This window comes from Triturus cristatus, chromosome 10 (genome assembly GCF_964204655.1).
Source record: "Triturus cristatus chromosome 10, aTriCri1.1, whole genome shotgun sequence".
Classification (NCBI taxonomy): domain Eukaryota; kingdom Metazoa; phylum Chordata; class Amphibia; order Caudata; family Salamandridae; genus Triturus; species Triturus cristatus.
This window is the reverse complement of record NC_140593.1, coordinates 959,037,212-959,059,250: the sequence shown is the minus strand read 5'-3', so window position 1 is coordinate 959,059,250 and position 22,039 is coordinate 959,037,212. Positions and strand designations below refer to the sequence as shown.

The following is a 22,039-nucleotide window of genomic DNA, read 5'->3' as shown; positions in this document are numbered from 1 at the left end:
AATGCTTTTTAATGAGGTGCTATCATGTATATTAGTCCCAAGATGGCTGCCATCACTTCTTGGATGAAGTGCTGACAGCCAATCAGATCTCATGATGAGATGTGTGGTTAGGCTCCGCCCAGATATATATGTGATTTTACTTTTGATTGTCTCAGGAACTAATGAGCGGATTTACACCATTTAAGCAAAAGGCACGACTCTGAACCAAGGTCTACCTTTCTGCCAAATTTGGTGTAATTCCGTTCAGCAATTCGGGCTGTAGCTGCGTCAACAGGTCCTATGGGAAATTGCATGGGGAAAATGCGTTTTGGGACCCCCCTTTTTTCTCAGCCCCCGCTTGACGAATCACCACGAAATTTTCAGGATAGGAGCAGACCGGAGCTAGCCAAAAGTTTGGAAAATTTCGCTACGTTTCGTCAACCGGCGCCAGACTTATTGGGAATAGAATGTTGCGGATTTCCTATGGAAAATAGGTCCTAACTATAACTACCTTATATATATATATATATTGTATATCAAAGTCCCAAAAGCAGCAAGGGCACACACAACAGTGGATGTAAACCTCGCAGTTTAATTTTCAACAGGAAGGCCAGCTTCTTCATTCCGGTTCTGTTACTCCATATCGCCTGACGCGTTTCAAGGTTTACACCTCTTAATCATAGGCAGCTTGGATTGCAACTGTTTAGAAGGCTCCAATTGACTGCATACCTTTATACTGCCCCCAGTGGGCCACGCTCGTCACGTGTAATCATTCATGCAGGCTGGGACTTGTAGTCCTAAGAGCTATAATTATCATTAGTAGGTTCTAAAACAGTCACGTTTTTTTAGCAATTATTTTCCCTGGTGGGCTTCCGGATGGAGCGCTGGTAACATTAATCCCATCCACTGTTCTGCAATGGGCGCACAAGTTACCCCCTGCAGCCTCTCCTTTTCGTGTTTGGGGTGGTGCAGCTCCTCCACGGCAGTGCAGCCGTGTAGATTAATTGTATATCAAAGGCCCGAAAGCAGCGAGGGCGCACACAACAGTGGTTGTAAACCTCGCAGTTTAATTTTCAACAGGAAGGCCAGCTTCTTCATTCCGGTTCTGTTACTCCATATCGCCTGACGCGTTTCAAGGTTTACACCTCTTAATCATAGGCAGCTTGGATTGCGACTGTTTAGAAGGCTCCAATTGACTGCATACCTTTATACTGCCCCCAGTGGGCCACGCTCGTCACGTGTAATCATTCATGCAGGCTGGGACTTGTAGTCCTAAGAGCTATAATTATCCTTAGTAGGTTCTAAAACAGTCACGTCTTTTCAGCAATTATTTTCCCTGGTGGGCCTCCGGATGGAGCGCTGGTAACATTAATCCCATCCACTGTTCTGCAATGGGCGCACAAGTTACCCCCTGCAGCCTCTCCTTTTCGTGTTTGGGGTGGTGCAGCTCCTCCATGGCAAGGCAACCGTGTAGATTAATTGTATATCAAAGGCCCGAAAGCAGCGAGGGCGCACACAACAGTGGATGTAAACCTCGCAGTTTAATTTTCAACAGGAAGGCCAGCTTCTTCATTCCGGTTCTGTTACTCCATATCGCCTGACGCGTTTCAAGGTTTACACCTCTTAATCATAGGCAGCTTGGATTGTGACTGTTTAGAAGGCTCCAATTGACTGCATACCTTTATACTGCCCCCAGTGGGTCACGCTCGTCACGTGTAATCATTCATGCAGGCTGGGACTTGTAGTCCTAAGAGCTATAATTATCCTTAGTAGGTTCTAAAACAGTCACGTCTTTTCAGCAATTATTTTCCCTGGTGGGCCTCCGGATGGAGCGCTGGTAACATTAATCCCATCCACTGTTCTGCAATGGTTGCACAAGTTACCCCCTGCAGCCTCTCCTTTTCGTGTTTGGGGTGGTGCAGCTCCTCCACAGCAGGGCAGCCATGTAGATTAATTGTATATCAAAGGCCAGAAAGCAGCGAGGGCGTACACAACAGTGGATGTAAACCTTGCAGTTTAATTTTCAACAGGAAGGCCAGCTTCTTCATTCCGGTTCTGTTACTCCATATCGCCTGACGCGTTTCAAGGTTTACACCTCTTAATCATAGGCAGCTTGGATTGCGACTGTTTAGAAGGCTCCAATTGACTGCATACCTTTATACTGCCCCCAGTGGGCCACGCTCGTCACGTGTAATCATTCACGCAGGCTGGGACTTGTAGTCCTAAGAGCTATTATGGACATATCTGGTGATAAATAAATAATCAAATTTGCACTAGTTACGGGTCTTCACTCACCTTTGTTGGAGAGATTCATCTAAATCTGCGAGAGCATGCTGATATATATATATATATATATATATATAGTAGATCAATAGTGAAACAATTGTGGATAAATAGTTATGATAAAAAGATCTACCTATTTATGCAGTCACTTATATACATGTTAAAAACTTAGAATAATGTAACTATCAGTAATATGTACATTTGTTAAGCAGAACTAATGAAAATCTATATATATATATTTTTAACATAAGTATTCTATACATTTATACATAGCAATACACATATATAGGTACATATCTATATAACAAATAAATGCTTATATACAGAGAGACAGGCTGTATATTTTTTATATGTTTGCGTATGGTGGTTATGTGGGGAAGAGCCAATTCTTGAGTAGTTTCTGAAGATAAGGTGGTTATCGGTGGATCTTATGTTGAGGGGTAAAGAGTTCCATATTTTGGCTGCTTGAACAGAGAATGATGTACCACCCACTGGTTTTTCTTGTGTCTTGGGATTTAAAGGCAAGGTGCCACTCTAGAGCGGCGGTTACTTTGTTGAATATGTTTGGTGATTTTATTCCTGGTGAAGAGCGGTCCCGTTCCATGTATCACTTTGTAGGTGATACATAGCAGCTTAATCGTGGATCTTCTGGCAACTGCTAGCCAATGCAGTGCTTTCAAGGCCGGGGAGATGTGGTCTCGCGGTTTTATATGTAAGAGTAGTCTGGCAGCTGAGTTCTGAATCCGATGTAGTCTATTCATGGTTGTTAAAGGTGATGGTTGAGGCTATTTGCATAATCAAGTTTGGACAAAACAAGGGAGATGGTAGCCTGGACCTTGTGTGGAAATCCCAAATGGGAGAAGATTTGTCGCTGAATTGTGTTAGTAACAAAGCTTGATCTTGCTAGTTTGTCCACTTGGGCATTCATCGATAGCTTGGAGTCCATGGTCATTTCGAGGTTTCTTACTTCCCTGAATATTTTAGGCAGTGCTCCAAGATCGTTAGGCTACATGGCGAGTGGGTCATAATGTTTCCAGTTGCCACACATGAGTATTTCCGTTTTGGAAGCATTCAATTTGAGATGGCTCCACATCATCCATTGATCCACAGCTCTGAGACAACAGAAAATTGGCGAGATTCCAATGTCTTTGGAGCATTGCAGTTGAAGGAGTATTTGCGTGTCATCTGCATAGTTATAGCACGCGAGGTGAAACTGATTGATCAGTGCTGGTAATGAGTTCATGTAGATGTTGAAAAGCATGGGCAAGATATTAGAGTCTTGAGGTACCCCTGCTTTTGTGAAGTACGGTTTGGACAACAAAGGTGGGGTATGGATGACATTAGTTCTGTTGCAAAGGTAGAATGCGATCCAGGCTAGAGCAGTCCCCTCCATGCCAGCTTCGTGTAGTCTTTCTATCAGAGTGTCATGGTCAACTGTGTTAAAGGCAGCTGAGAGGTCCAAGAGAAGTAGCGCAGCAACCCCGTTGCAGTCAACTGTGTTCTTTAGATCATCCCAGATGGCATGGAGGGCAGATTCTGTGGCTCTTCCTGGATGGAATCCTGTTTCAAAATCTGAAAGTATGGCATTCTCTTCAATTAATTGTGACATCTGGGCGAACGCTGCTCTTTCTATCAGTTTGTCCAGGAAGGGTCCATTTGAAATCAGTCTGTAGTTGTCAGGGTTCAGCTGGTCCAAGTTTGTTTTCTTCAGTAATGTGCGTTTGTATGACTTTTTGAGTTCTTCTGGGAATATTCTTGTAGTTCATGAGTTATTGATGATTCTCCTTACTGAAATGGCAGCAGAGGTTGTTAGATGAATTTCCTTGAAGGTTTGTGGAGGACCCGGGTCAGAAGGGCTGCCGGCAGGCCTGCTTTCTTTGACCAGGCCAATAAATTCCTTTTGTGAAATGTGTTGGAAGGAATGGAAAGGCTGGGTTAGAGTATTCTTGGATTGTAGATTTGTAAAAGGGTTAGTGCTGATGCTTTGTCTCTGTTTTAAGTATGAGTCCAACGTGTCTGCTTTGTCCGTCTAATTATTTGCCAGTTTGTGAACTCTTGACTAATGGGATGAGCTGCTTCTAGGCAATTTGGTTTATTAAATTCATTGAGAATTTTATAGAATTCTTTATTGCCACATTTAGCATTTTGAATTCTGTCTGAATAGTATATTTTCTTTGGTTTTTTGATAGCTGACCTCTGAAATCTGTTGATTTTCTGAAGGCGAAGTTTGTCTTGGTTGGCGTTTGTTTTTAGCTAGGCACGTTGCTATTTTCTAATTTGTTTTTTTATCTCTTTTACCTCTGTATTTCTCTAAGGTGTTTGTTTTCTTTTTTTCTAGTTTTTAGTGGTGTCAGGAAATCAAAAGCTTCCTGTAGACACTCATGTAGTTTTTGGACAGAATTTATTGTTTCTAGATCTCTACTGGATGTTAGTTGTGTTTCTAAGTGTTCCAAATTGAGTTTGTTCCATGCCCGATAGTTGGATGAACGTAAGGTGGTTTTAGGTGCGTCACTTAATGTTGTTTTATGTTGGAAGGCAAGCAAATGGTGGTCTGACCATGTGACCGGAGTCATCGTTTGAAAGGTAACTAATTCTGTATTAGCAGAAATGACATCTAGGGTGTGTCCAGCAATGTGTGTGGGTTTGTGGACGATCTGGTGCAGGTTCAGTGCTTCCAGGCCAGCTATGATTGTTTTTGGATGGAGCATATTTGGTTTGTCAAACAAATGTTGAGGTCACCCAGCACGCATAGGTTGGAGTGTAGTGATATAAGGTTTGAAACCGTGTCTAGAAGTGCGTCTGGGAAAGTTTCCTTGTTAGGTGGAGGTCTGTGAAGGAGCAGGAAGTTACAGGAGGAAGATGATGTAGGATTGCATCAGGTGAAGAGGGCCTCACAGTTTTCTATGGAGACGTCGTCAACTTTAGTGATATGTAATGTTTGCCTGAACACAACCGCTAGGCCACCTCCTTTTTTGCCAATAGGTTTTTGGGTGATTGTTTGATAGCCTAGAGGAATGGCTTCATACAGGACTGGATTAATATCATCTCCCAACCATTTAGTAATGAATAGTATGCCTGGTTTGCGTCAGTGAGAATGTCGTGGATGTGATGTTTGTTCTTAGAGAGTGATCAAGCATTTATTAATAGACAGTTTAGAGAATGTGCTTTGGAGATAGTGTGACTTTGTTTTGAAGAGGAGTGAGCAGTATTTTGTGGGCTTGAAGCTGATGTGTCCTTAGTGTTGGTATTAGGTATATGAGGATAGCAATCGTGTAGCTTTTCTGTATCGTGTTTTTCATCCAGTTTGATAAGAAGGTACTTTGATGTGTCAGTGTGTGTAGGTGGTGGAGACAGTGTATGAGAGCGAGTTGGTGCATTGTGTTCTTTTTGGTGTAACCTTGTTGTACAGTAGACATGAAGAAGCAAAGTTATGAGTTGTGACACGTTGCTTTTTTTTGCGTCTGTTTAGGGCGGAGGGTGTATGAGTTAGGGGTGGTGGTGCAGCATGTGGGTCATGTAGTAAGGTTCTAAATTGTCCAATGGATGAGAGGCGGTTAAAAGAGAGTTGTTGTGATGCTGTATATGTGTTGGAAGAGCGAAAGTTTGGTATTGGAGTTTGTTCATTTGTGTAATTTTAAAGATGGGTGTATGGTTGTAGTTTGTGTTTGTAAGTATTATGAGGTGTTGCGCTTGAGAGATTTTGTTGTGCTGGTGTGCGTGATATGTTTTGTTTATGAGGAGTAGTGAAAGGGGATGCTGATGTATTTGTTTTATGAGATGGATTTGTTAGTATAGTATTGTTTGTGAGTGAAAGTTGTAGGGTAAAGGGGGTGGTGATGTGTTTGTGAGTAGATTTTATGGTGTGTGTAAGAGGGAATGAAGTAGATTTGTGAGTGTTTGTCTTTAAACTTGTTTGCTGTAGGAGGTTTTATGTGTTGTGTAGTAGGGTGTAAATGTTGTGTGGTTGTCTGATTGTGGTTGAAAGAAGATGAGGGTGTTGGTTGGAGAAATGATGGAAGGGTGAGTATAGGTTTGTTGGTGACAAAAAGGGGTCTGTTCGGATAATTAGACCAGGGAGTGTGTTTCTGGTTGGGAAATAGTTAAGTATGGTGTGTAATTGGGTTGTGTTAGTCATGAGTGGATTGGCTAGTGTTATAGGATAGAGTTGTGTAAGTGATGGTGCAAATGTGTGGTAGCAGGGAAAGAAAGGTGTATAGGTGTGGTTTGTGTGGTTTTGTAGTGAGTGCTGAGAAATTGAACTGTGCATAGGGTTAGTTTGTAGTATTTGAGTGGAGTACATTTGGTGTGAGCGTGTACTTAGTGAATGTGAGCGGTTCTGGGTGGGTGCTGGTGTACATGAAATTTAGCAGCATTTCTGGCCCTGTTCCCTACCAGTCTAGAACAGGCTCAAACAGACACTCACCCTTGTCCTCTCCACCCTTAGGCTCGAGACCCGGGCTGAGGCGCATTAAGGCCTGGCCTTGTATAGCCTTAGTAATTTGGTGACCCCTTCAGCTAATGGGAACCCTAGCCCTAAACCTAGCTAATCACAACACTAGCCCTAAATCCTAGAACCAACAGAAGACCAAGTCCCTACAACCAATCATAGCCCTAGTCCAAGCACTCAATCAGGCACAAAACCCTAAACCATACGTCCAATAGAGAGCCTAAATCTCAACCCTAGTCCCAACCCTATTCACAGCAGCCAATCACACAAGAAAACCTAAGTTCTATATCCAATAGAAAGCCTAACCCTGACCCTAAACCTAGTCCCAATCCTAGTACCATCAGCCAATCACACAGGAAACCCTAAGCTCGATATCCAATAGAAGGCCTAACCCTAGCCCTAGTCTATATGAGTTTCCTATATTGGTTTGGCCTCCAATGTGTATCATAGTTATTTCCTAACCCGATTTTCTCTTTCGATAATTCACTATCTTGTTGCATTTCTGAAGAGAGGCGGTGGGTCTCCAGTACCTGGCAATGTCCTTGTGATAACAGCTCTGCACAGTCAACCTTGCACCGATTGATGTTTTTGTGATGCAAAATGTAGTTTTTACTGACTATAATCTAATAATGTTTCATCATTTTATGAAATTATGATATTATGTTTTTATGGTTTATTTTTGCTCTAAACCAAATATAGTTTGTAATGATTGACTGAACTAAAGTGACAAAAATGTTGATTCCAAAATATTGTCCTACTAATGTATCTAAAGTTAAAAAATATCAATTACAATAACATAAATTACAATAATATTGAGTTTTCAAATTAATATTAGAATTAATAACAATATTAACAACCAAGATATTTTGAAAATATTAAATGTATTTCATTAAAAATAAATGTACAGTTTAATAAGTTGCAATAATGTATTTTGCGTAACTGAAATTCACTTATTGATGTATTATTCATTAAAAAATATGTATTTTTAATTCCAAATAATCCAAATCATATAAATACTTTTGAAATTACATAGTATTTACTCTAAACATCTTAGATCAACCCTAAAACGTTCTAATATTTTTGTAAACATCTATTTATCTAATTATTAAATAACTTGACAAATTACATTTTAATTTTTAAAAATAGAAATTCCTTTTTTTTTGGAAAAGGTCCAAAAATGTTGAACTTTGTAAAATACATTATATGTTTTAGTAAATAACATATATACAGAGGCATATGCCCTAAATTAACAAAATGTAAATAACGAATATTATTTTGAAAGGAACATTTATGAAACAAACAAAAATAACTAAATATAAAAATAATTTTAAAATCCAAAGTAAATTTACACCAATAAGTAATACATCATTATTCACTTCATTTAAATGTATATGTTTATAACTCCTCAAGGAATCAACACCTAAAAGGATTTTTATAACATTTCCACAGAAGAAAGAAAAGCTCTCCGCCACCTTACCAGTGAATGGATTTCATTATAAAACCAGTAGACAAAAGCGGCACTGTTGTTGCCATGAACGTAAGTGATCATATTGAGGGGGAAATGAGACAACTAATGGATACTGACGCTTACAAACCCTTAGAAAATGATCCCACAGAAGATTTTAGCAAAGATATTAACAACATGGTTGTAAAGTACAGGAGCTTAAATCTCATTGATGAAACAACAACAGATATAAATGTTCATCCCAAACAAAGACCTGGGAGATTTTATATGCTTCCCTAAATTCCCCGCATGAACAATCCTGCCTGTCCCATCATCTCTGGCAATGGTATAGCCACTGAGACGATCTTTTTTTGTTGACCTGCATCTCCAGCCGACTGTCCAGGAGCTTCCATCATTTGTTAAGGATCCCAGTCACTTCCTTAAGATTATTGAAAAATTAAACAACACCTACACATTTGATGATGACTACATTTGATGTTACATCATTATATACCAACATACCACTTGAGGATGGTCTAAAATAACTGTGAAAAAGGCACCAACCAACTTGCTTACCAACTTTGAAAGGGTTATTCTTAAATCCAACAATTTTACCTAAGACGGTAAACATGATCTGCAGATACAAGGAGCCTCCATTGGCACTCAGATGGCTCCATCCCATGCAAATATCTTCATGGGTAAATTAGAGGACTATATACTTGCTACTTCTAGCATCAAACTACTGGTTTGGTTAAGATACATTGATGACATTTATAATATGAAATGCAGGAAGTAGAAAATTGGAAGAATTTACAGCTTATATCAACAGTATCCACCCTGCCGTCAAATTTACCAGCAACAATACTAAACAGAAGCACCATCTCTCTTTTCTGGATGAGTTACTCACCATTTATAAGTGATATGTACCACAAGCCTACCGATGCTCATTTCTATCTAAGCTGGGCTACATGTCACCCACACCACACTAAACTCACCATTATTTACAACCAATCACTCAGAATAAGACGCAGCTGCAGCAATGAGGACAGTTAAAAAAAACAACTACAGGAGCTTACTAGATTATTTCAAATGTGGGTCTATCCTCTACATATCATACAGCAACAAATTGATGTCTTTGTAGTTACCCAGGGAAGCACTTATTTAGAATTCCAATAGCAGAAACGAAAGTGACAGAATCACATTTGTGACTGACTATCATTCATCAGCTCCAAACTACAGAAACATGATGTAAAAAACATTTCCCTTATTATCCACTCGTGAAAAATTACAAAAGGTTTTTCCAAAATCACCAGTCATTACTTAACGCAGAGCTCCCAATTTACAATCTCTTATTGTGAGAGATGAACTAAAGCAATCTGTAACAAATGCAGGGGTTCATTGCTGTGATTCGAAAAGGTGCATCACATGTGAATACCATTTACAGCCATTGCCAGTAACTAGCTCTGTTACGAGAAGGACATGTGGAATAAGACAGCATCTTACATGCCACTCAACATGTGATTTAGTGCCAGCACCAAAGATGTAAAAAAACAATATGTGGGCCAAACAGTGAATGATCTCCATACGCGATTCAGGAACCACAAGTCAGCAATATTTAATAAGAAATGTAACCAGCCTGTAGCCAAACATTTTAACCTGGTGGACTATTTGCTATCGTATTTGAAGATGTTCCCTGTGGAACATGTTTTCAAGGAAGAACTACTGGACTCCAGTAAAAACGTCTGGATGTACCATTTAAAATCGTTTCTTCCAGATGGACTGCCCATCACTGACAATACCACCTGATTACTGTTTATCTTCTGAGATCGCAGGACTGCATTGATTCCACATTCCAAATGGAATCTTCACTCACAATGCTTTTAGAAAATCTAGCAGTGTCACCTGCGCAACCACTGAGCAAACAATCTTTCACTACCTGAAGAAGGCAGAAGCTGAAACATTGTAGTGGGAACATAGTTACATTTACTGATGACTGCACAGATGACATCTCAAATGACATCACTGATGCTATCATCCAGTGACTGTTAGTGTTTTTAAAACGTTTATGTTGGACCCGGCCCTTCTGGCAGGTTCACCCCGAAACTTTTTTTGCTTTTTTATTGGTGACTTGGTGTAGTGATTTTTGGTTTCTGCGCACTTTACCGCTGCGTCCCAGGGTAAAGTGCGTGCGTGTTGTGAGGTTGGCCTGCCCTCCCATAGGAATGCATGGGGTAATGTATGTGTCCTGGTAGTTCCTGATGCGTGGGGTGTGCAGGCCCGAGTTTGGTATGTGCGGACTCGTGTGATTGAATGCTGCGCGATGATGTGTGCGGCGTGCATGTACCTAGTGTGGAAGTGCCACTTCTAGAAGTGGGCACTTCTGTGTGCAGTATGAAATGTGTGGCTTGTCTGGCGATTGGCTGGTTGAGGTCATGTGACGGACTAGGGAAATCCCCAGAGTCAGGAGGAGTCACCCAGTGGTGAATAGGGAGTTTAGCATACTGATGGCTGGGGAGGAGTACACCTGGGTCCTGAATAGGACAGGGCTTTCCCCACACAATGCTGGCTCCGGCCCCTGTGGTGCGTCTGATGACCCTAGCCCTGCCAGTGAATAGGGAGAGGGGCTGAGCAAAACAAAGTGCTCAGGAACCTGTTGTAACTGGTTCGCCCCTTCCCTGCACCTTCAGACAAAGAGTTTTTCTGTATAAAAAGGGGCTGTGTCCCCTTACAATTTGTTCTCTTGCAGGATCCACTTGAGGGGGGGCCTGCTGCTGCTGGGCACCAGGAGAGACCGCCACTGGGGACTGCCTCCCTGCTGGAGGGCCCTGTGAGCTGGCTCTGGGCCCAGTCTTTGCCCCCCTGCTCTTTGAAGACTTTTTGGCTGGACTTGCTATCCCTAAGCGCCTGGGAGCGCTTGTATTTGCTTTATAGCGCCAGGAGCGCTTTGTTGGGACCCCAGCGTCAAGGAGCGTGATACTTGGCGCTCCACTACAGCCTCCAGCGCCTGGAAGCGCTGGACTTGCCCTCGGCGCCAGGAGCGCTTTGTTTATGACAACGGGTGCCCACCCCGTGTGCTGCTGGTGACGGGAGCCTACCCCGTATTTGGGTGCTTGTCGGCGGGTGCCCACCCCGCTTATTTGATTATTGCCGCGGCGGGTGCCCACCCCGCCGAAGATTGCATTTACCGAGGGAGCCCACCCCTCTTATCGCTGAGACGATAACCGCTGCAGCCCGGATCGTACCGGAAGTCAGGCAGCGCTGACCGGGACACCCAGGACCGGAAGTAGGAGGGCGGGAGCCTACCCCGCCTCCCACGAATGACTCGCGCTGCATTGCAAGCCCCGGAGCAGGCAGGAGCCTACCCTGCGCCCCGGGGCCCGGAGAAGAGAAGCCGCCTTCCGGCCCGGAGAGGAGTGGAGTCCCCGGAGAACGGCCCGGTGAGTAGGGAAGGGCTGGGGGACTCCGTTCATGCGCTGTGGGTGCCGGTCCCAGACCGGCTGACTCCTCGAGCGGCCCCCGCCTATGGGGTCGCTCCAACGTTGGGGGCATTATTTCTCGAGCCTGTGAGGCTCTAGGAGGCTGTCGTTGCTGTGTAGAGCCCCGAGGCTCCAACGACGGGGCAATATTTGCAAGAGCCCATCGAGGCTCCACCTTAAGGGGGCACCAGTTGTTTCGTGACGGAGCGGCCCCAGATGGTAGCGGGTCGCTCCCCCCTTGCCCCACAGTAACGTTTAGGGCCACGAAGGCTCTAGGGGGCATTCGTTCGGCTAGAGCCCAGGAGAGGCTCCACGAGAGAGGCGGATTCGTTTTGAAGGGCACAGTGGTGCCACGCTCATTCCTACAGCTGCCCAGCACTTAGTGGGCAGCTGCAACGTTTAGGTTGGGATCCTTACGCTTTTGGCTTGCGCAGCAGGTGCAGCTTGACTGGGACAGAGCGTCCTAGCCCCGACACGGCCAGTTGGCCTAGGGACTGCCACAGGTGGTGGCGTATGTGAGTTTCTCGCTAAAGTTCCTACCCTGCACCTCTGAATGTACTTTATGCGTCATGTGCCTTGCTTTACACCGCTGAATGTATTTCTATGCATCATGTGTTTTCCTTCCTTACACCTCTGAATGTTTTTATGCATCATGTGTTTTCCTAACCTGCACCTCTGAATGTTTTTATGCGTCATGTGCCATTGCTTTACATCGCTGAATGTATTTTATGCATCATGTGTTTTCCTTCCCTACACCTCTGAATGTTTTATGCATCATGTGTAATGTGCGTTTACCCCTACAGGTATTGTGATACTTAGGTGGTTGTTTGTTTTCTCCTAGTACAGGTGGTACTAGGGAGGTTCTGAGTCCCTGCGCGATAGTCTCCTAAGGTGGTTAGGGTTGCGTAGGTGGTACTCGCTTGTTACCAGTAGTTACTGGTTGTGTGCTATACATGTTATATTTGTGCTACAGTAATTTTATATTTGGTGCTAAGTGCTAAATTCTAAAAGTGCTGATTCTTGACAGTGGTCCATGTGGCCCTGTCCCCTGTACATATAATCCCTTGTAAATTCTGCCCGTGCCTGTTGGCACATTGTAAAGTGTGTGTTTTTATCTAATGTGTTTTGTATAATACAAAGGCTATTTTTATAGAATACCTTGTGTGGAGTTTCCTTTGTGGTGGGCCTTGGGTGTTGTTGCTGGGTGCGCGCGCAAACGCTTTACACCTTGCCTCAGAGATAAGCCTGACTGCTCGTGCCAAGCTACCAAGGGGGTGAGCAGGGGTTATCTTTGGCGTGTAACTTCCTTGCCCTGACTAGAGTGGTGGTTAAATATATATTCCAAGGGGACAAACAAAGGGCAGCAGGATAGATATATTTAATATCTATTCAAGAGGGACCATGGGGGATAGAACCTCAAGCACAGTATCAATTCTAGACCAGGCAATAACTAACTGTCCCCCTTCCCCCAAAATCATTGTGGGGGGGGACTTTAACTGTACATTTGAGCCCCTAAGTGGAGATGATCCCTTGGGTACTGAAGAGGAGGACTCTAGATGGTCTATCCCGGCCCTGTCACTAGCCCCAATTAAAAATTGGTCTACTAAGGTAATCCAGATCAACGCTCTCACAGTGGAACACAATCTTAGAGCACTTAATGGCAGGACTCCTTCCGACTGTGATGGAGCGATGACTTTTAACAGGCTTAGCAGTCCGTCCAGAACTGATTACATTTTAATAGATGTCGCACTGTGGTGTGACCTAATAGATATGGAGGTGGTACCCTCGCAGGATAGTGATCACAACCCCCTTTGTATGAAGTTAAGGTGGGGCAAACGAAATGCTGGCGAGAGGATAGTCCCCCTGAGGACAACCAATGAGGTGCTCCCATATAAAGGTAATCGTAGACTGAAATGGGACAAGGTTCAACCCCAGGTTGACAACTTGGCAAGGATCAGGGCCCATGTAGTAGACCTGACCATAGAGTTGAAGGATCTCGAATTGGGATTAAATAACGCCCAGGGATCGTCCTTTGAACAGGCTTACAAAAATGCAGTAGAGGCAGTAGGGAAATTCTTTTTAATTCAAGACAAAAATGGTAGTTTCGCAAAAAAAACGTCCAAACCCAGCAACCCTCGGTACTCTGACCAGTGCAAGGCAAAAAGAAAAGAGATAACAGCCGCCTTGCGTAAAAAGAGTCAACCCCTAGTTAGAGCAGCCAGAAAGGATTATGCAAAGGCACTGAAGCAGGCCAAACGTGAGTGGGAGGAACAATACTGGCAGGACCCTAAATGCGCTTCTATAAGGAAGAACTCATTGTTGTTTTGGGAATTGATTAACAAAGCTAGGCAGCGTAATTCACCATCCTTAGTTAATCATATAACAAGCCAGCAATGGTATCGCCATTTTTTTGGATTGTATGGTGGGATAGAAGCGGTCCATTCCCCTCCCCTCGATCCATCTAATAGGGCTTCTTCCTTATTGCTGTCTGTAGATCCCTTCTTGACTTCTGAGGTGGTGCTGGCTATCAGACACTTGACACCGAAGAAAGCTGCTGGCCCTGATGGTATTCCAGGAGATCTCCTATTGGAAGAACCCGCATTATGGGCCAAACTCATTGCCCTAATAATGAATTTGATCTCTAGGGGATTCCCTGTTCCAGACTCATGGAAGGGTGCGGAGGTGATTACTGTGTTTAAGAAGGGTGCCAGAGATGACCCTGCCAACTACAGACCGATCAGTCTGATTGACGTGATCCAGAAGGTGGTTGGCAGGGTCATTATTATGAGGGTAGGAGTCTGGATGGAAGAAAAGCACGTTTTGTCTCACTTCCAAGCAGGGTTCCGCCAAAAGGTGGGCACGATGGACCAGGTCTTCCGTTTTTCTGCGATCTATTGGAAGACAGTAACCATCAACAAAGGTAGCTTATACCTGGCTTTCATAGACCTCAGGATGGCGTTTGACCTGGTCCCTCGTGAAAGGTTGTGGGAAGTCCTAGAGAAGATGGGCATTCCAGGATCACTTTTGGGCTTTATTGTGAAACTTCACAAGGGGAATTATGCGAGGATCAGATGGGGCACCCAAGGCCAACTGACTGAGAGGATTCCCGTGAGGAGGGGAGTACGCCAGGGACGTGTTATGGCACCAACGCTGTTTTCTCTCTTTGTGAATGGTGTGGTGGACCATCTGAGAGAGGACCCGGCTGATGCACCATCCCTGGCAGGCGAAAAAAACCCCACACTCCTCTTCGCGGATGACACCATTCTGATCTCCAAGTCCCCCTCAGGCCTCCAAAAGCTCCTGAATCGCTTTAGTGCGTTTTGCACCGATAGAGGTCTTACCATCAATACCTCAAAAACAAAGCTCATGGCTTTATCACCTTCTACCAGATTTAGGAACAATCTTTTGATTAATGGTGAGCCTTTGGAGCTGGTAGAATCCTTTGATTATCTGGGTATTAGGGTTAATAGTCGGATGAGTTGGAAAGACCACTTGGCCAAAATGTTGCTAAATTATAAAAGAGTTTCAGGTGCAGTTTTAAAAGAACACCGGGAGTCTACGAGCAAGCCCGTGGCACCGATTCTCGCAATTTATGAGGGCCAAGTATTACCATCCGCACTATACGGCTCTGAATTATGGGGATTCGAGAACACACAGGAGTTAGTCATGTCCGAAAACAAGTTCTTGAGGGAGCTGGTTGCCCTTCCCGCTTCTACCCCGTTAGTCCCTCTACGGTTAGACATGGGCAGGCGCCCTTTCAAAGATCTAGTGCGCCTGCCCCCATTACTCTTTTGGGTTCGTCTGCGAAGGACCAGGGAGCTTCAAAAGTATGCAGCTGCTTTAGATGAACTCATTTCGCTTAATACAGGAAACAGGATTAAGTGGTTGAGCAATCTGAGGCAGCTGGCTGTTCGATTGGGTCTGAGCGAAGCATGGAAGAGCCAAGTACCACCACCTAAGCTAGTGATTAAGCAGTTGTACTGGGATTGGGTTCAGAAGGAGACCTATTGTAGTTGTGTTGGGGGCTCCCTAACTGAGTGATTCATGTCATTTAAATGGACAAAAAGATTTGAACCGTTCTTGGATTTTATAGAGAAACCCCTGGACAGAGCACTTTATTTAAAGGTTAGGTTTGGGACCCTCCCGGTGAACGATTTTACCTTGGGGTGGAAAAAACAGCGTGGCCAATCGAACTCTTGTCCAGGTTGCGCAGCCCCTACTGAGTCCGTGGCGCATTTCTTTTTTGCCTGCCCAGCTTACAGGGTAGCTAGGAGGATATGGCTAAAACCATTATGTAAGGGGCTGGGCCTTAGATGTCACAAAATGGCCCTGAGGATTCTCTGCACTGATACGACTTTCATTGCCATGGTGTGCGGAGTTGCTAAATATTTGGGCAGTGCATGGTTGTCACGCATGAGGCGTATTAAAGCCTTCTCCCACCTCATTTAATTGTTAGAAGGCTTTGGAAGGAGGCCTCCTTGAGATTTGACAGTGTTCCTTTCGTATTGCTTACTAAATTAGTAATTGTGAAATAGGAGTTGTTGTTTGTACTTTAGGATTGGTGGGTTCTTGTTTTTATATCTGTATTGTATTGTAAATTGTACTCTTTTATGATGAATTATTTTATCGAATAAAGTATTTACTTACTTACTTATTCCAAGGTGTATTTTCCCTGTGGAACATGTTTTCAAGGAAGAACTACTGGACTCCAGTAAAAACATCTGGATGTACCATTTAAAATCGTTGCCTCCAGATGGACTGACCATCACTGACAATACCACCTGATTACTGTTTATCTTCTGAGATCGCAGGACTGCATTGATTCCACATTCCAAATGGAATCTTCACTCACAATGCTTTTAGAAAATCTAGCAGTGTCACCTGCGCAACCACTGAGCAAACAATCTTGCACTACCTGAAGAAGGCAGAAGCTGAAACATTGTAGTGGGGACATAGTTACATTTACTAATAACTGCACAGATGACTTCTCAAATGACATCACTGATGCTATCATCCAGTGACTGTTAGTGTTTTTAAAACGTTTATGAGTGTTAAATATATATACCAAGGTGTATTGGTGAATCAGTGGGTGTATGAGTTCCTGTATAGATGATTCAGTGGGTGCATGACTGGCTGTATAAGTGAGTGATTAGGTGTCTCGGTGAATGTATGGGTGAGTGACTGGTTGTGTGAATGTTTGTATCAGTCTGTCAGTTGGTGTCTAAGTGGCTGTATGGGTATATGGGTGGTTACATGAGTGGCTGTATGGGGGATTGATAGGTTGTCTGAGTACCTCTATGGGTGTCTGAGTGTCTCTGTGGTTGGGTGAGGGGGTATGTGACTGCTTGTATGGATGAGTGAGTAGGTGAGTCAGTGGCTGTATGGGTAAGTGAGTGTGTGTGTGAGAGGCTGTATGAGTGAGTGTGTGCATGGCTGTGTGAGTAAGTAAGTGGGTGTGTCAGTGGTATATGGGTGAGTAACTGGGTATGTGAAAGGCAGTATAGGTGAGTGATGGGTGAGTGTATGCTTGTGTCAGTGACTGTATAAGTGAGTGATTACACGTTAGTATATGTATGAGTAAGTGTGGGTGTGTAACTGTATGGTTTAGTAAGGGGCTGTGTGATTGACTGTAGTGGTGAGTGAGTAGGTGTGTGAATAGCCCTATGGGTGACTGACTCAGTGTGTGAGTGGCTGTATGGGTGGATATGTCGGTGACTGTATTAGTGAGTGTGTGGGTGTATGGGTGGCTGTATGGTTGAGTGAGTGGATGTGTGTGTAGATCTATGAATCAGTGAGTGGGTGTGTAAGTACTGGTATGGGTCTGTGACTGGGAAAGGTTGAGTGGGTGTATGAAAGGCTCTGTAGGGGTGTGAGTGGGTACGTTAGTGACTTTGTGGCTGATGTCATCAGTGATGTCATTAGTGATGTAATTTGAGATGTCATCAGTGATGTCACTGATCATGCATGAGTGATGTAATATGTGAGGTAATAAGCAGTGCATTGCGGGGGCGCGAGTTATAGTTAGCTTCGTTAACTATAACTGCTGAATTTCACTGGCTTTGTACGAGTGAAACCTGAGCCTAACTATAACGTCCCTGTCACCTTTGGTTTTTTCAGGGAATTTACAAGGTTTTTTTAAATTCTGTTTCCTAGCTACAACGTCCCTGTAACCTTTGTTTTTTTTAGTGAATTTCTATTTTTTTTAAAGTAGTGATGGCATTTGCAGAGTGGTGGAGAAAGAGGGTGTGGCCTCTGACCAGCTCTCAGGAATCCCTCTGTGTAGGACTTAAAGAAAGTACCAGGAGGGCTTCAGCATCCGAGAGGACTTCATTTCCCATCAGTAGTGCACTAGAAGACGTGGGGGAGAAAGGGAGCATGGCCTCCGAAGGCCTCTTAGCAATCCCGCTGTGTGAGACTTACTGGAGGCAACAGGAGGGGTTGTTAGCCCTCAAGGATCCTCAGAAGCCAAGGGGACTACATCCTTCAACTAGTAGTGTGCCAGGAGGCATGTTTGCAGAGTGGTAGAGCAAGGGGGCGGGCCAAGAAGACCTCTCTGCAATCCTACAGTGTTATACTTACTGAAGGTAACAGGAGTGGTAGTTGGCCCACAATTACGTCCTTGGGGGCCAACTACTCCTCCTGTTACCTCCAGTAAGTCCCACACAGCGTGACTGCTTTATCGGTCTTCAGAGGGCACACCCCCTTTCTCTACCACTCTGCAAACACACCTCCTGGCGCACTTATGGTTGTCGGATGAATTTCTCTTTGCTCCATGAGGTCCTTGGGGGCCAACAAGCCCTCCTGTTACCTTAGTAAGGCCAACACCGCGGAATTGCTGAGAGGTCTTTGCCAAAAATGTTTTTTAAAAGTGCTTTTTTTGGCCCTGGCTTAGAGGTCAGTGTGTTTCTACCCTACCCCCCTTTTCTTTTAAAAAAAAAACATTTTTGTGGGACTCGGTTCAACTGAGTCCCAAGATGGCTTGGCTGCCAACACTTCCTGGTTCAAGTGTTTGCAGCCAATCAAATTTCAGTAGGATTTTGGGCTACCAGATATCTATATTTTTTCAACTTAAATATCTCTTAAACTACTGAATGGATTTGCACTGAATCACAAAAAGCACGTGTTCTGGACCAACATCTGGCTTTATGCCAAATTTAGTGTCATTCCATTCAGCGGTTCAGGCTGTAGTCATGTTCAAAAAATGAAAAATCCCCATAGACATAACATGGAAAAAACATGTTTTGGGACCCTCCTGGGAAACCTTCCTGCACCAAAAACAATCACAAGAGGCAGAATGCAGCACACATCGAAAGAGGAAAAACGAGGAGAAATAGATATATATTGCCTATGGTTGTGCCTCCCTTAGCCTCCGCTTGGGAGGCATACATTTTTGGCGCTGCCTCAGACTTACGATTTCTCGTAAATCTGGGGCAGTGTCAAAAAGCCATGGATATTGCTGGGAACGCCCCCAGCAACACCCATGTAACTCCCCTGTCACACAGTTTTCTGCATGAAAAAGGCACATATTTATAGGCCATGAAAAGCCATGTAACTTGGCTTTACGTGGTCTTATAGAATATGTTCTAATGTGGCTCATTGCTAAAACAAACCCGCATAAATTTTTAGCGCGCGAGTAGTTGCAAAACTTTATTGATCAATGTTGAAATGACAACAGCAGCAAATCACGTTGATATGAATGCGTGTTTGTTTTAGGAATGAGCCACATTAGAACATAAAAAAACTATTCATAAAAAAACTATTCATACTCGTAAAAAAAAAAAACATTCATACTCGTTGTACGAAGCATTTTTTGCCTGCAGAAAGGCGGACATACTCTGATGATGATCGTAATCACAGATAATTATGTTGAGGTGTTGAAACATGTACAATGGACATTTTCTGTGATGAGAACAGTTAAACATTATTGCACAACATGTCGCATGCCTAAAAATGAAATGTAATATCACTGCTACCCACTTTGTCGACTTTGAACACAACAGTGCAAAGTATTTCTTTTATGTTAAGGCATTTCCTGCCACTTTAAATGTGGAAGGAAGTCAGCATTTGCCTAACCCGTGACCAAGGAGTGCGTGAACTCTGAAACGCGTTGGGTTTCTTAATTTGGTTGCCGTGTGTGGATTACTAAATACACGCTTTTCAAATAGAGTATCGGCTCTGCTCTTATCTTCGTGTTTATTAACGCTGTGAAGAAGGTTACAGTTGTGCTGGGATATATATATATATATATATATATATATATATATATATATATATATATATATATATATATATAGAGAGAGAGAGAGAGAGAGAGAGAGAGAGAGAGTGTGTGTGTGTGTGTGTAAAGGCATACATCTACAGAGTTAGATATAGAAAATCTACACTCACTTGCCCATCAATTTTTTTTCTGAATTTTTGTGATGATATTGTGGCCGATATTCTATATTCAATATTCCATATCTTCACTGGCAGAAATGCCCCTGCCTGAAATGTTGACGCTCTATTACACTTTAGCTAAATGCATTAGCAGTAGAGTACACATTTACATCCCCACCCCTAAAGTTGGTGTTGGAAATAAAAAAGTAAACAATTACAAATATGGGCCCTCTGTGTGACATTAATGCAGGGCAGCAGCGTGGTGACCTTAGCACCCCTGATAATCCCGACTATGTAACTAATGAAAGCAAGTGTATAACCATGCAGTGGGTGCAGCTCAATGCTTTATTGTAAACTGAGATCAGGGCAAAACTGTGGCTGCAACATCAGGGTGGATAAAAATGTTAAAGAGATGCAAATCCTGTAGCCCATCTCAATTTCCCATTTACAGTGGAAATTATTATTAGACCTTAATTATGGAGTAATTATTGCCAAACCACATCTAAAGCATTGATATATCCATGCTGCACTTTCACTATTGCCCATAGTTGACTTTAATCTGTTGGCTAAGGAAATAAATATTTTTTAGGGATTCAAAGCGAAGAAAGCCCTAGTTAGCTAAGGTGTTTATTAACCAATCAAAATCACATAAAACCTGATATAACTGGAAAATATTGTAATTTTCTGTTATCACAGGTAGCACGTCGGAAAATCAGAGTATATCTTTGCCAGTTTCCAGGAAATCTTCAATTTCTAGTTCAAATTCAAGTGCAAAAACGTCACCTTCTTTTCAACAAGTTGAAGAAAAAGGGTCCAGCGGAAGTTTTACAAGCCGAAGAACGTCCTCAGACTTTGATAGATCTTCGTCAATACTTTCCAGCAAAACATTGCAATATGTTGAAGGAATTACATCTAGTAGAGGTGTAAGATCTCCATCCAATCAAACAAAAGAATATGATTTGAAAAGCTCCAACCAAAAACCTGCAATCAAAAGTCGCAGATTATATAAAACTACTACCATAAATAACTCCAGCATAAAAGATACCGCTGCTAAAAGGTGTTTAAACTCTGTACCAGAACCAAGGCCGTTTAGTGCACCTCCATTTACTCAAGAACAGACTGAAAAGTATGCCAACAAATCCGCTAAGAAACAAACCCTGCAGACAGTTCTATCGACTGACATTCATCGTCAAAAAGGAAGAGCACATACGGGGGAATTTCAAAAAGAGAGCTATGTGTGTAAAGCAACTGAAAAGAAAAACTGTTTAGAGGAAGGTCAGAATAAAATCAACAAGGGAAGGAAAATGGATGAAGGTGTAGCACTTAAAAGTGAAAACCCAAATACAGAGTCCGGTACAATCCTGCCTGAAAATAAACACCTCCAGAAAATCCCTTTGGTAACTGAGGAAATATGCCATGTTGTTGAAGAGACAGAACACAGCAAAAGTAGAATTGCTTGCAAAGCAGAAGATGGTGAAGTTGAAAATGGTATCCTAGAGAATGAAATTGTATGGACCCACCACTCGGACACTCAACACGAAGCGCCCATCCCCGATATCACATGCAGAATGCCCCTCCCTCTATATAACATTTTTCTCAACATGGTAAGAGACATGGCACCTTATTCAGATGTATCAGAAACAATCAGTAAAAGTAATAATTCAAAAACTGAAAATACCCTGGGAGATTCAAATCCTAGTCCCTGTAATGGAACTGTAGAAGACAATAAGATTGATTCAGGCCAGACACCCAAGTGTAATCGATCATTGGAACAGGAAACAACAAACTGTCTGTCCCAGCAGAGCCACAACAAGCATGGGATTGGTCCAAGAGACAGTAATGGTGCTTCTGATTCAGCGTGTAAAGAACACATTCACTCAAATTCAGATGAGTTGAGTTTATCAGAAACCGATGAGCTTGGATTCTCAATTTCCTCTACTTCAGATTTTCTACATTCATTAAATTCTCAGAATGATGATGAAGAAAGGGTAAGGCACATATGATATTTTATTTACTTTACTTGTCACAACATCA

The 22,039-nt window shown here is 43.1% G+C and overlaps 1 protein-coding gene across 3 annotated transcripts in view; it reads left to right on the top strand.

Annotated features, from left to right (window-relative positions):
* The window catches only part of LOC146796323 (uncharacterized), a 354,882-nt gene that overhangs the window by 268,039 nt on the left and 64,804 nt on the right, over positions 1 to 22,039 (top strand). For all 3 annotated transcript variants that reach the window (XM_085628847.1, XM_085628846.1, XM_085628845.1), the window contains exon 12: positions 20,702 to 21,993. In XM_085628847.1, coding sequence (XP_085484973.1) covers positions 20,702 to 21,993 — 1,292 coding nt within the window. The remainder of the gene's footprint in view (positions 1 to 20,701; positions 21,994 to 22,039) is intronic.